At 42.6% G+C, this 15045-nt stretch overlaps 1 protein-coding gene across 8 annotated transcripts in view; it reads right to left on the reverse strand.

Annotated features, from left to right (window-relative positions):
* LRP1 (LDL receptor related protein 1) overlaps nt 1-15045 on the reverse strand; it is a 583330-nt gene that overhangs the window by 236680 nt on the left and 331605 nt on the right. For all 8 annotated transcript variants that reach the window (XM_085879746.1, XM_085879744.1, XM_085879750.1 and 5 more), the window contains 2 exons: nt 13260-13403; nt 12107-12343 (listed from right to left, as the gene is read on the reverse strand). In XM_085879746.1, the coding sequence (XP_085735872.1) occupies nt 12107-12343; nt 13260-13403 (381 nt within the window). The remainder of the gene's footprint in view (nt 1-12106; nt 12344-13259; nt 13404-15045) is intronic.

A 15045-nucleotide genomic window follows, 5' to 3' on the forward strand; every position in this document is an offset into this window, starting at 1 on the left:
GTTTTTCTTGTGTTTAGTGGAGTGAAGTGTTTTACGGTCGCGGAGTGCAAATTCTGCCATGAACCTCCTGAAAAAAGTAACCCAACTGCAGGAGGATGTCCGCAGACACAGTTGGGCACGAGCTATTGATGGCTGTTGGCTCACAAGAAGCTCCTCCGCCCTTTGACACACAGACAAACAAACGTACCCAAACGCAATCCCCTCTCCTCCGATGAGGGTAACTAGCAAGTTACCCGTGCCCGCACGGGATTCGAAACGGGATGGGGTCGGGATGGAGACGGTAAAAATGCAAATGGTATCTTCTGTTCTCGAGGCGGTAAAAGCTGGAAGCAACAATTCACATTGATTTCCACTTCTAATACAATTTAAATGCTCTATTGGCAGCAAGGTGCTCCATTTGAAACTGTTTGTTCGACATATGTCATTTTTATGTTTTTTACGCCGATAGTGTCTGTAATAAAAATTTATATTGGTCTCAAAGACAGTGACCAATTGTGAATTAATAGTAGGATGAGTTCCCTTACCAGGAACTTCAACACAGTCCGAGGAGGCCATGAGACCCATTAAGTTTGTGCAATGATTGCCATCCTTCAATTGTTTGTCCATGCTCTATCCTTCATAAATGATAAGCATCAAGCAAAAAAGCGGCACGTAACATTTTTAAAGTCCTTGGTATGACTGGGCCGGGTTCGAAGGAACAACCTCCCAAATTCAAAGCAGGCGATCTCTCCATTACACCACCGAGTCTGGTTCATGAATAAAACAAACTCGTAAATAAATGTATTGACAATGGATGTAAGGGTTAAATAAATGCAGGAAGCTATCCAAAGTGTTAATCTGCCAAAATGTCATTTGTGGTAAGAGGATGATTTTCCTGTTTTCAGAGGGTTATCCGTTTTGACAGGTTTGACTGTAAAGCCCTACCACGTAAAGAACACATTTTTCATGCTTTACTGAGCTTTCCAATGCAGTTAAGCAGTCTATTTCAGGGGAGGCTTGTGTGTCCCCCCAATATGTATCATGAAGGACATCAGGTGACGGGGAGAGGGTGGGTGAGGGTGAGGGAGGGTGGGAGGGAAACTAATTTTGGTGCTTTTCTTCTTACTTTAATCTTTGGGTAAAAGAAGGGGAGATTGGGCGATGGGGGAAGCGGGGGGGGGGGGGAATTACATGTTACACGGACTGCATGACATGATGCAAAGCATGGTTTGCTCGAAGCAAACTACAATGCATGAGTGTTAATCACGATAAATGCACAAAGACAAATCCTGTTCTTGTATGCACTTAACAGTTTTAAAATGTTGTTTAAAAAGCAAGGGAGAAAGATTGAATTTAAAATCTTCTTGAAGAATAAAAATACCTTTAAGCCCCCCCCCCCCTACCAGCCCAATCCAGTTAATTGAACTGTCATATCAGGCCACACAGTTAAAGATTACTCATCACATTATAAATAATATGATTATTATGGTGCATAAATCGAGTTGTTTTTGCAACAATTTCAACATCAGGGAATGAAAGATTTGTTAACAACAAACCGTCGTGCCTGCTGATAAGAACTCCCATTGCAGAAGAGCTCATGGCTCACTGGATCTGCTGGCCAAGCCTGCGAGTGGCTTCTTAGACCGTTGACACATCCAACCATTTAATTTCATCTGTCACAAGCTATACGGTGATTACCTTGCATCAGTATCATATCCCACCACACCCTACCTGCCGCTGTCCCCCTCAAGACATGGAACCCTACTCGTGCACAAAATGCATTGCGTTCAATGACTGCATGCGGTTCTTCCGCTATTATTGATTACAATCAAGGAACCAGCACAAGACGAAGTCAAGCTCAATTAACTTTACATCGGCATCTCAAAACATCGACTTTCGTGCAAGTTTGATGTCCAAATTGGCCTCCTATTTCTTTACCACCTAACAGGCAAATGCTTGTGTCTGGTTTATCCTGTTTAGCGTTTTCATCTGAACTGATAACTCATGATGCTTAGAGCCAAGGTTCCATGACCATATAATGGCATGCAAGACCAGTCGCTTCGCTGATGGGAATACCAATCCTTGTTTATGTGCTGCTTCCGTGTAATTTTATACATTTTTTGTCTTGCTTCGAGAACTATTACAACATATAATTTTGTGTGCTCCTTCCATGTTCGTCACGCTTTTTTTTCTAAAGGGTCCCTGCTGTCGTATAATAATAACCAGAGAGTTGGTGTCAAAGCCACCCAATTCTCGCCTGTTTATACATTTATCGTTTTTAAAAGACTAGTCTAATAATATTTTTTATAAAGCACTACAGTGAAGTCTGATCCAAATAATTTTAAAGCAATATATGTATTTGTATAATGTAATCAGTAAAAAATAGTGTGGTAGATAAAAAACATTAGAAAGGAAATAACTTGCACCAAAAACTTTAACATTTTCATGCTGACGCTGACGCTGACGCTCACGTAGGGGGTATCGCTATAGCTCTCTGTTCTTCGAACAGGCGAGCTAAAAATGGTACCGTTGAAACCACGACATCAAGCTCCAAGCCTGCTAAAAGGCATTTTTATGATTTAAAACCAACATGACGTTTTAGAACTTTGAAAATTTTGTTCCAGGTAAATAGATTGTTAGCTTTCCAATGGTACCTTTTTTTTTTACCCTACGACAGCAGGAACACTAAAATAAAGCGCATCACACGGATGGATATAGCTTATTTTAGTAATACATTATAATATGTGGTTGTCCACTCTCTACAAAAGTCCTTGTCCAACACACTAGATTTATGTTCAACATCTTCTACGAGTACAAACTATTTATGTTCAAAACATGGTTAAATGAGGCAAAAAGTTTTTGTTAGTTTTTTTATGACAATGTCAGGGAGCAAAGTGATGGTGTTTTGACAAAGTAAATCTGTTCGCGATTAGGGAAATTAGATCCATTCGCTTGGAGATGGTAAAAGTAAAGACTCTGTGATAGCAGGGTAGTCGGATGATGGAAGTGAGGGGTAGTCAAACTGAACAAAGGACAAAAAGAATGCTGAATGCTATATTATTGCATCACTCAATGCAGTTCATACTAAGCTGTTGTTTGACTTCAATTTGCTGTTGGTGTCAGTATGGTGAATTACATGCAGCACAAACCTCATAATTAAATTAAATGGTCAACATCCCAGTCTTGACTTTTGCCAAATGACACTGTACAAATATATCAAAATGCTTTTGCTTTGAGCATTTACTCTACAATTAACTACATAATTCCAAACCGTTGACACGATAACTTTCAAGATCAAAATACAAATAGGACTGCACATCCTGAAGCTCACCTGGGTTAGGAGCAACAATCACTCAAACCCCCCGTTGACCCCCTTAGACCCTGATTTTCTTAATGCTGTGAACAACCTTTGGAACATCACGGGTGATGAACGTTGTGTTGTGGTCAAGTTCCGTTGAAATTGTGTATGTAATTTCAGAGAAGAGAGCAAATACCTATTTTGTGGGTCAAACAACCCCCTCACCCCACCCACCACCCTTCCCCCGTAAACCTCTTTAATGAGTGCATATTTTGATGCGGTAAATACATTTATGTTAGGCATCAGATATGAAGCTTGTGACTAAGTTTCATCAAAACCATGTGCTTGGTTCAAGCGAGAACGACTGAAGTGTTTACAGACTGACCTACTCACTTACTTACTCACTGACACTGCTCGATCTCATCAGCTCACCAGACTAAAGCCCAGGTGAGTTAAAAACCGGTTTTATCATCACTTTATTTGTGGGGTTTCGAAACGGATATTTGTATCACGACCAAGTAGATGACCTGATGACATTTGTTTAACATGAAAATGAAGTGAAGGCCCCATGTTACTGTTCAATAACAATCGCCGTGCTTCTCGTGAGTGTCATAAAGTGAAGAGAACTCTAATTGAACAACCAATCATTGCCACAATGTATGATGTCTTTTCACAGCCTCAAGGAAGAGCAATACATATACATATACATATCATGAAAACACACAACCTATAGGGGAAAACAAGGTAATATTGATCCTATGGGGCAAACATCATTCACGGCCAGAGAAATAATAGACTTTAGAGTACCCTTTCCTTGATATTTCTTTGGATCTACTAAATCATGGGCAAATGTGTACCATCTAATCCAAGCCAGGTTAGAATTTGTTTTTTCTTTGCAGGGGTGATACTAATGGAAGAACAAGGTTGATCTGACAGTGGGACAAACAAGGGAATGAACGAACTGGATAAGGGGAAAGGGAAGAGGGGAGGAAACACTGAAACTAGCAAGTAAGATGGTTGTGTTATGAAAAGTTAATGGGGGTAATAAAGATCATTAAACAGAATCGGAAATGACAAGAGATTCTGCTGCACTGCTTGCTTGAATCCCTGGAGGGAACAATAAGACAGGAGAGGGTTCTATTTATAGCAACATCGGAAGCCTGGTGTTGGCTCAGTGGTTAGGGTGGCGGGCGGCTTGGGATCCTCGGGTCCTGAGTTCAAGCCACGTCGGCCGCTGAATTAATACACCAGGGGGTTGACTCAGCCTGTCATTCTTCCAAGGTCGGCAAAATGAGTACCAGTTCCAGTGCGTGTACTGGTAGAGGGGCACTGCATCAGCGACACAGCCGCGCTTCAAGAAATGATAGCTACCCCAGCAGCTAAGCTGCCATACGACCACCACTATAGCAACATGTTGACTGTGTGAAGAGATTAAGTCAGAGATCAAGGAATGAATGGAGCCTTCTATGCCACAGGCAGAAGGCTTGGCAAGCAAAGTAGGATGCCAGACTGTGTCAAATGCCCGAGATATGTCCAAGGAGACGGTCCTAACCTCTTGTTTGAGATCGAGGGCCTCCAACCATTTCTGAGAGATGAGCAGACGCATGTGCAGAGCTGAGAGACCAGGATGTAATAACTGATGATCAGGCTGCTCAAAAACAGCAAAGGCTTGATATCAGAAGGAACGATGGATTCCATGACTTCGCTAATTGGAAACAATCTCAATGGCCTATAGTTGGTAGGGTCTGTTTTTTGCACCTTCCTTGTGGACAGGAGTGATGTTTGCTGACTTCCAGACAGAGGGGAAGCACCCAATGGAGGGCAGACTGATTATGGCAGAAAGAGGGAAAGAAAGAACAGCAGAGCAGGATTTGAGAACATGGGCACTGATGCCATGTGGCACCGTTGCCAAAGCAGGATCAAGACTGGACAAATCATTCTCTACCTTCTCGTGGAAGAAGGACATATTGTCCAGTAGACAAACGGGTACATTGGGGGCATGATGGAGATGCAACGGAATCAGTTGGGCACATGAGATTTGGAGGCAATGACAGACTTTTTCTTCCTGCCAGTTGAGAAACAGAGAGTTCGGAAGTAAGGTGTCCAGAGTCCGCAGCTTTCCCCAAATAAATTACAACAAAGATATGATGCTATCACGACAGTACATTCAAGCGTTTCCTCTCCATGACCGTGAGCAATGTTTTCTTCCCAAGGATTATATAGATTGTACCTCATTTATTTGAAAATTATCAAATCTCAAATTCAGTCTTGACTTCTTAATTGTTTGAATTAAAAACAAAATGTAAATCATCATTCGTCATTTTGCATTGTCTCTGTAGATGTATTCCCCTACCATGCAAAATTAGCACCTCAAGCTCTAATTTCGCACCTCACACTCTTAGTTAGTTGCCCTGTGGTAATTAAGCGTGTCCAGTTGTACCAACTCCACAGCCGCCTTGAACAAAAGAGAACTTTTAATCACGGCCTTTTACTCTTCTCGCTCCACCATACGGTACAGCTCCCTTAGACCGACCTTGCGACCTGATACCAAACTCTTGTTATTCTCCTCGATTTTAGTTAATATCTCAAGTCTCACACACATTAAGTTTGTCGTCTCATGAGAAAGAACCATATTCACTTGATCATTGTTGATAATACGATTAATTTTGTGGACAATTCATCGACTATAATAACTGGAGAGTCCATAGAACATGAAACCCTGCACAATGTTGCTTCAATTGTAATTAAATTATGATTTTAACGATTGCAAAAAAAAAAAACATCTAAAAGTATAGTGCTATTGAAGTCGTCCAGATGCAGTTCTGAACATCACTGTTGTACACCACCCCCATGAAGCATTATATTAAAATTAAAGTACTGCACTGCAAAACTGGAGGGTTTAGGAAGTAGTACGACAGACGATTTGTGTACTACAGTCTTCAAGTAATTAAATTTAAATGAAATAAAGATTGTAAAAGTCAAATCAATTAATTGATTAATTTTGGTTTTGCCGCCATTTTCTGCAGTCTCCATTACACAACCTTATCGAACACGTTACATGAGTTATTCATGCCTGGTGTATGCGTCCGTTATGATGTCCATAAAAACAGTAAGTTTCCTGTTTGGAATGATTTTCAATTTTATTTGACTGCCAGACAGGCAGACAGAGTAAAAAAATAAAACTCTGAGCCAGAGTATGGTTAAACGAAACACTCGTCTTCTGATTCATGTTCAAAATATAACATTCAATTGAAATAAGAGGTTCCTCGATCATAAACTGATGAGACAGACAGATGGACATGAACAAATTGCTTAACCTTGCTTTTCACTTCATGTGCGTGGGATAAAAAGAGGTTGTGTGGCTGTCGTCGTCACCTTTATTCACTCGTCCATTGGCCGCAGCACTGACCAATTAGGTGTTATCTTGTCTATCCGCTTCAGCAAGAAACGGTCCATCTCAGTCTGTGTTATCCAATACGTTCGCCACACGCAGTGAATCGATGCTCTTCAACAATTATAGATGTTTTTATTTGAAAACCGCTGCGTTGGTGCACCATTGAATCGGAACAAGCACCAAAAGGTGCCCAAATACCCAATATTATTTAAAGCCAACAAAATGGGCTCAGATTAAACTGCTACTTTTGGTGTTGTCTCACGAATAAATGTCTTCCGTTATGCTGACACCACTACCTGCAGATATTAGTGATCTGACCACCACCTTGTCTAATTTTCAATTTATAATAAACTTGAACAGTATTTTCGAATCTACATTCGAAATTCACGATTTTTTTTGTATCAAGTGGCAAATATGGTGACCTGATCACTACAAGTTTGGCAAGCATCAAAATCATATTCGACAATGAGGATCGAGGTGGTGCGGCGTCTTATCACACGCATTCCTCACCTTGTGACTCATCATATATTCTCCTTGATTCTTCCATCTTCAACAGTGGTGATTACAATATTGGTGATTACAATATTGGTGATTACGGTATTGATCGTGGTGATGGTGCTGGTGCTTTTCCATCAGCAAGTGATGGTTCTTCGAGGTGGTGCTGCAATTTTAACCACACACTTTCCTCACGTCGTAGCCAGTATTGCAAATCATCTTCCTTTATCTTATCATGGTATGGAGTACAAAATGTTGTGATCAATAAAATCTTTCAAAAATGACAAAAATTTGAAAGTTCATTTCTAAGAATAAGTGGCAGCACATTGCCAACTGAAGATGGGCCGAGGAGGGTACTCCCACTAGCAGGCAAAATAATGTACATCTATATATATATATATATATATATATACATATTGTTACGGCCGGGGGGGGGCGGAGGGGGGGGGGTCGGCCGCGAGCCGACCGCTCTGACGGAGCCACATGTCAAGTCGGCCCGACCGATCGCCCGGAATATAGATCGCCGCCCGGATAACTCCGAAGCCGACGGGTCCTTGTGCAAGAACCGTGAAGGGTCAATTTTTCCACCATGTGGAACAGGGTTATTTGCCAATTCTTCAAAATACCTAGAGACCACGTGGTGATCCACCGAGCCTCCACACCCTCGACGGAACTCGTACAAAACAAGCCACTTAAGCGAGCCTGTCCCGTGCGCGATTCCGAGCGGCTTAATCGCCGAGAACCGTCGGTCCAAATGTCCCCCTTTAACGGCAAACCAATGGCTTTCTCCCTACCAACACACGAAATGCTCAGTCAACGAAAGAATCGACGCGACGAGCTGAAAACATTTAACAATTGGGGGTATTTATTAAAAATAACTGGGGAAGCACGAAAGAGCAGAACTATACTGACTATACGAAATGCAATGCAATCATTTACAGCACACAAAGCACTTAACAGTTTCCTACTTATTAGACGGGCCCACGGGCACGGACACACGTACGCACACACACACACACACACACCCAAGAAATGGTGGCTGATGCTTTTAATAAGGACTTCAACTCAGAGGACAGATGAACTGAAACCCAGAACCTATCTCGAACCTTTCCACCTCATGTGGTCTTCAAGCTGTTCGGACCCGGGCTCCAGCAAGAGCGAGCTGGATCCAATCGCCGTGAGCCGCGATCCTTCCCGAGTTGCAGCGAATCCTCTCCCGCTTCCGAACACGTGCTGGTCAGACGAGACGCCGATCCTTCCCGTCGATTCGTCGCTATCTCGAAGAACCACCTCCAAGATGATGCCAAGGAGACTCACCAAGCCGGGAACCAAGCCGGAGAACAGAGAGCTCCACGAGCCAAGAAGAGCAAGCTGAACCAGGCCACGAAGCAGAGCAACAGGCTCGAACCAGCTTGAGCACCCTTGAACCAGGCCGCCACTCCTCGACCACCAGGCCGAAGAAGAACCACGACAACCCGAACCAACTCCTCCGATGAACAACTCTCCAACAAGAACCAAGAACCCCCCCCCCCCAACAAGACCCCAGAACCAACCCGAGCCAAGTAGAGCAAGAAGCTTACTGAACCAGCCCAAACACATGAACCAACTAGAGGATCTCTTCCTTATCCTCCTCCGCCCCTCCCCCGCTCCCGGCGTGACTCATCCCCCGTGCCCGCACAACCGCGGGTGGGAGGGAGTTGTTTTCGACCCGTGATTCAGGATGGGAGTGCTCTTCTTCCTCTTCGCAGAAGAGGGGGAGGGGCGTCTTCCTTTGTGTTGTGATCGCTCCCTAACTATTAAATTAAAACACAGCGCACTTAATCGATTTCTTCCCATTAAACAATGGAAGGTGACCTATCTATAGAACATGCACTTACCGACATATCTGAGCTAAAGGAACCTGTATGTTGAGTGCGATCGAATTCCAAATTCGTAACAATATATACACACACAGAGTCAAGGCTCGTGGAAGACCTGGTGTCTAAAACATAGAACAGATCAGGATGCAACAGAACAAAACTAGAAGGATACTTGGTACAGCGCATACCTCTGCCACATAATGCCTGATCCACGAGACCATATTGGGCCCAATACATTTTTGAGATATCATGCTATATATCGTTTTGGCCCAATCTCTCACTGGTGAAGAATCACTTTAAAAATTCCACTAGTCAGATCCCGATCCGGATTTTCATCAAAATTGAACCAATTCTTCCTTGTCACACACCCAACCTGCTCACCAAATTTCATCCGGATCCGTCCACAACTTTGTGAGATACAGTATCCTGCACACAGACAGACAAAGAGACAAACAAACAAACAAACAAACAGACAGAGAGGGGTTGAAAACATAACCTCCTTCACCTTCGGGTGGCGGAGGTAAAGAAGAGCAGAAAGAGAGGGGAAACATATATCAACAGGGTCGAGGGACAAAATAGAGAGAGCCTTCAAAGATAAGGGATGTGAGGAAGAATGAGGAACAGGGGAAGACTGGGTGTGAACAAGATGGATACAGAAGCAGTCTTTTCTTTTGTATTTTCCATATTTTCTTACGTCTCTACTTGCCGTCTTTTATTTTTTTATAGTAACTTATCAGTTATTGTCTTGCCATCGCTTAATCTCACTTTACAACTCCAGTTCATGGTTTTAGATCCTCATGGAGGATCTCTAAGTCTCACTCACGTTGTTGTTCTTGTGGACTTTTTTGTTTCACAGCCTACAGTTTTCATCGAAACTTCCTGAAACTTGGCAGATATATGTAAAAATACCCTGCGCAGACAGTAACCATCTCCGATTTTGGAAATTCTTCCTAGAAAAAAGTTGACGTCATAATATCGCCGCTAATGGAAATCGCCTATACCATTATCTCCGAAACGAGGCAAGCTGTTTGAATTTTGTTTGCGGGAATCAAGCCGGGCATTGGCACAGATAGTTTATCGCAAACCTGATCCATCACGATGACGTCATATTCGTTTTTATGACGTCATCATTAAGAGGACAAGGATCTTCGCTCATTTCAGCTTGTTCCTTTCCTTTTTGCACCCTGCACTCAACCAATCTGTGTTTTCTGTCATACCCAGTGTTGCACACAGATCAGGATCAAATCATAGTTTATTTGCCGGGTATTAATAATGCACGTGTGTCTTTGTGGCCATCTTTATAAAGTCGACGTCGCGTCAGCATCGAGGAATCAAAAGTGAAACTGTGGGAGCCATGACATCAGCAGACCCGTCCCAACTTAAACATTAGCGTTTAACTTATTCATTTTGGGTCGGATTCAATATTTTTTGTGCAATATCTTTCAAGGAAGAAGCGAAAAACAGGAGAAGTGAAGAAAAAAAAAGTTTTGTTATCAGTGCAGCATGTATCCAAATATTCGAAGATAAATGATACTACAAACCTCGATTCCCAAGTATACAATCTGTCAAACATTGACAGAAACCTTCATCTCAGAAGTGAAGGCCAACTCTTACATTCTTGGTGCTTTCTGCAGTCTTTTGGAAAGCTGCTCACTTATTCATTGCATCTATCATCTACATTTTGGACTTTGCTGGATCGCACAACTCACATTACATTCGCTTCAATCGCATTTTTACCCCACACATGTGAAACGAAAAGTGGGGTGAAGCAATTGGTTCACTTCTGTCTGTCTGGCTGTCTGTCCTTCCATCTACAAATGTCGGTTTATGCTTGAGGAACAACTTAATCACAATTGAATGTTATATTTTGAACACGAATCGGAATAAGAATCGGAAAACGAATCTGTGGTTTAGCAGTACTTTGGCTCTGAATTTGATGTGATCTTGCATGTACAGAGAGGAGTGACATAATATTTCTACTGTTTCTGCCTGTCTGGCAGTCAAACCAATTTGAAAATCATTCCAAACAGGAAACTTACTGATTTTAAGGATGTCGCAAAGGACACAAACAATAGGCACGAAGAACTAATGAAGCGTGTTAGATAAGGTGGTGTTTAAGACACTGCATCAATGGTACATGGCTAAACATAGAAGTAGACAAATCAAAGGTGAAATGGTTATGCCAGGCATGGTTATCCGTGCCTGGTGTGTGCATCCGTTACGATGGTGTATGCGTCATGACATCGGCAGACCTGTCCCAACTAATTAATTTGTCCTTGTCACCAGAAATTTTGACGTAAGGGTGCTGGGTGGACAGGAGTGATGTTTGCTGACTTCTCTTCTTATCGCAAGGGTGTTGGGTGGTGTAATGTCTAACACAGTCTCGTGCCTCGTGTCAGGGTTTGAACCTTGCAATCAATCCCTGTACTAAAAAAAAATAACAAGTAAAACTTCCAGATTTTTGTTTTTTCTGCAACCTTTAAAGCCTCGATTATATTTAAATTAAATTGTATGTACTTGATCATTGTTGAACACAAATCACCTTTTTGGCACTTTCAAAACCCTTCCGTTTCGCAGTATTTGCACAGGTTAAATAAGGTGGTGAATAAGACACTGCATCAATGGCGCTAAACTTCCAGAATTTTTATATACAACCTTTAAGATAATTATTTTATTTCAATTGAATGATATACTTAACAATGCACAGGGTAAGATTGCTCTATGAATTCTCCATTTAAAAATACTTTCTCGCCGGTTCTGAACTCAGCATGCGTGGCGAAGATACCGATGACAGGAAGCGAGTTGGCTTCACATAAGAGGTGCAATCAGCTGGGAAAAAGGACAAACGTGCATCATGCAACGATTACCTTTTACTTTCTGTAATTCAATCTCCATGGATTGACGTACGGTTACATGTTAGTCGAGTTATGTGTACGAAGTATGCCGTTTTCGTGGAGGTAGGTGGCAGGCCTGTATCACGTTAAGGTTGGTAGATTCAATTATTCTTGCTCCCACTTGTATTTCCACCTTACATTACAGCAGTTGAATAACAAAGGAAAATTTTTTTGAAAAAGGTCTCACTCGTTTTGAGGATTGTTTCTCTCTCAGAGCCGTCGATCTTCTGTCGTCCGAGTAACAGGCTTGTTGTGTCTGCAAAGTAGATGGTCTCCGTCGTGGTGTGAAAATCGATGGCACGTGGGTTCACCAGATTTTCAATGGGGATCATGTAATCGTCAGGGGTCCGACCTGTAATGTCCATGCCACGCACCATTCCAGGGCGGCCTTTGCAGTACAGCAGAAAGAGGTCGTGTTCAGGCTCTGCATCACGTGCAAGGAGGTTTGCAATGAAAAGAGTGAAGCGACAGGGTTAACTAGGATTTGGTTAGAATTTTAGGCCTCAGTCACCTCACAGGTAAAATAAGTGAGGGCTATGCAAAAAATACTGCTGTCAGTGAAATAGAAGGAAAGATGGATTAGACTCAAGGACATGAACAAAGCAACAATTCACGTAGCACCCTTTGCACGGAGATAACAGAAACATGAGAATGTGCATGGAGGCCTCTCTGTTGTCCTCCGACACTGAAGTTTTTCTCATCTTATGTTTGGTTCAAAATGAAATAAGCATCAAAATGGTGTGTTGTAAGAGCAATGCAATGGTTTGAATAAATGGTGACAACATCTTTTTAAAGGTGGTTGCATGTTGTGGTCAGGTGGTCATTGACATGAGCAATGAAAACGAACAAATGAGATGTGAAATCCCAAGATGGGGGGGGGGGGGGTTTGGGTAGTGGCCTATTGGCAAGTCCAAAACTTCACCGTGTTGGTACCTTTCGGGTCATCGGTTCAAATCCCACCGAAAAGAACATTATTTATAAATTGGATTCAAAGATTCCAGAAACTGAAAAAGAATTACCATGCTCCGATGAGATTGCCAGTAAGAACAGAGCTAGCTCATTATGACCTTCAGGGAAGGGGGTCAACTGCCTTGTCTGGTGTATACACAATGGCAGTCCATTTTGTGATTGACTCTTAATGTCCTCAGCAAAGCAAGGATAGGCACTCAAATGCTACGACTGAAATGGAAGCAACAACCAAAATCCCCAGAACTGAGTGAGATACACCAAAGCTGTGACAGTACAAAGTCTATGGCAGTGCTTGTAGAGAAATGTCATGTGTTTATTTAATAGCAGTGAACCCAAAAATATGGAAGGATGAGAAAGAAAAAATGTCTCACTTTTGCACGACTTCCCATCACTCCCCAGGCTGAAGCCATGGCGGCAGCGGCAGGTACGTGTTTTATGGCTGGAGGCAAGGAGACACAGGTCGGAGCATCCACCAGGCCTACCCAACTGGTCTTGTTCACAAGCATGGCTGCGAACTGCACACAACAATGCCAGGTGGCACCATGCGGCGTGGGAAGGAACGTGGAAGGGGTGGGAGCGGGGTGGTTAGTGAGAGGGAATTGGGATAGGATGAAAAAAAAAAAAAACAGAACAGCAGCTATGATAAGGTAATAACTTAAAAGAGCCACGTGGAACTACAGTTTCATCACCAGCCTAACAGCTGCTTCATTACATTTGTCCAGGTGAAGAGCTGATATCATATGCTGCAGGTGCGCAGGATGAGCAAGAATTGGAATCAATTAAATAATATGCTTTGCTTCTTCCTGGACTTGACAAAAAAAAACGAAAAATAATTTTATCCCTTCATGGTCGTAAGCACGATTGAATGCAAGAACAATGAAAATTTAGCACAGAAAATGACACCAGGCTCAAGCAAGTCTTTGGGACACAATAATCCACGTTTCCTGTCATTGTCATTCAAAATACCTGGAAGATTGGAAATTTGGAGTTTGAGCGTTAAAAGATTAAAGATCCACTGATATCTTGGTAGCCACCTTTTAAAATGAATGTTCCTATTCAGGACCGAGTGAGTAAATGCTGAACTGTGGGAGCCCTGAGTGTGTAAACTCTCACCCCTCAAAATACCTAATGATGGGCCCGACGACATTCCTTTTGCTGTGAATCATTTCTAAACTCCCACTTTGAACTACAATGTGGTAAATGTTGCATTTCATGTGAAAAATATGGTGGTGGCCTCGTGGTAAGGACACTGGGTTGGCATCGTAGGAAATCGTGGGTAAAAATCTCCCTGGAGGCATCAATTTTAAGGATTTGGATTCCAACCTCAGTTTACCAGGTTTGGTGGTGTAAAGGTTCGAGCATGCCATTCAGCATTTAAAGGAAGAGAGCATGGACAATCCCCATAGGTTGGCATCTCCATGGGGAATAAGAGATTCCTCCTAAGGAAATGCCCCACTGAGTACGATGAGAAAGGTGGTGCTATTGTTGTGACCGCTGGTCCCCAGAGTGCCCCTGGAAGTGATACCATTTCTAAGAGCTCAGTGGCTGTGTTTGTCTCATCTAACGGTCTTGTCTTGTGTCTCGTGTATTCCTTAGGGGCTGGCAGGATACCACAGGAGTACGCACACTTGCCTGTCAGCTGTCTATCCTGGGTTTGAATCTCGACCCAACTATAAACTGTCATCCCAAGGTTACACAGACAGGGAGATTCGTCAATGTGTGCGCCATCCCTCGGGTGGATGGCTGAGCAGGTAAGCGAGATGTTAATAGATATTTTCAATAGCTCACTGGAGTCAGGACAGGTACCGGAGGATTGGAGAGGAGCAAATGTAACACCATTATTTAATAAAGGATCCAGAGAAGAATTGGGAAACTATAGACCTGTTAGCTTGACTTCAGTTGTGGGGAAGATGTTGGAGACATTCATTAAGGACCGGATGAGGAACCATTTAAATAAATACAAACTAATTAAAGGCAGTTAGCATGGAATTACCAAAGGTAGTTCGTGTCTAACAAATATTTTCGAGTTCTATGAAGCAGTGTGTGATTGGGTGGATGAGGGAAAGGCAGTGGACATCGTATATCTAGACTTTAAGAAGGCATTTGATAAGGTACCACATCGGAGGATGTTAGCCAAAGTGAGGGCTTGTGGAGTGG

This window comes from Eptatretus burgeri, chromosome 4 (assembly GCF_056783735.1).
Source record: "Eptatretus burgeri isolate ZD-2024b chromosome 4, Ebu_testis_v1, whole genome shotgun sequence".
Classification (NCBI taxonomy): domain Eukaryota; kingdom Metazoa; phylum Chordata; class Myxini; order Myxiniformes; family Myxinidae; genus Eptatretus; species Eptatretus burgeri.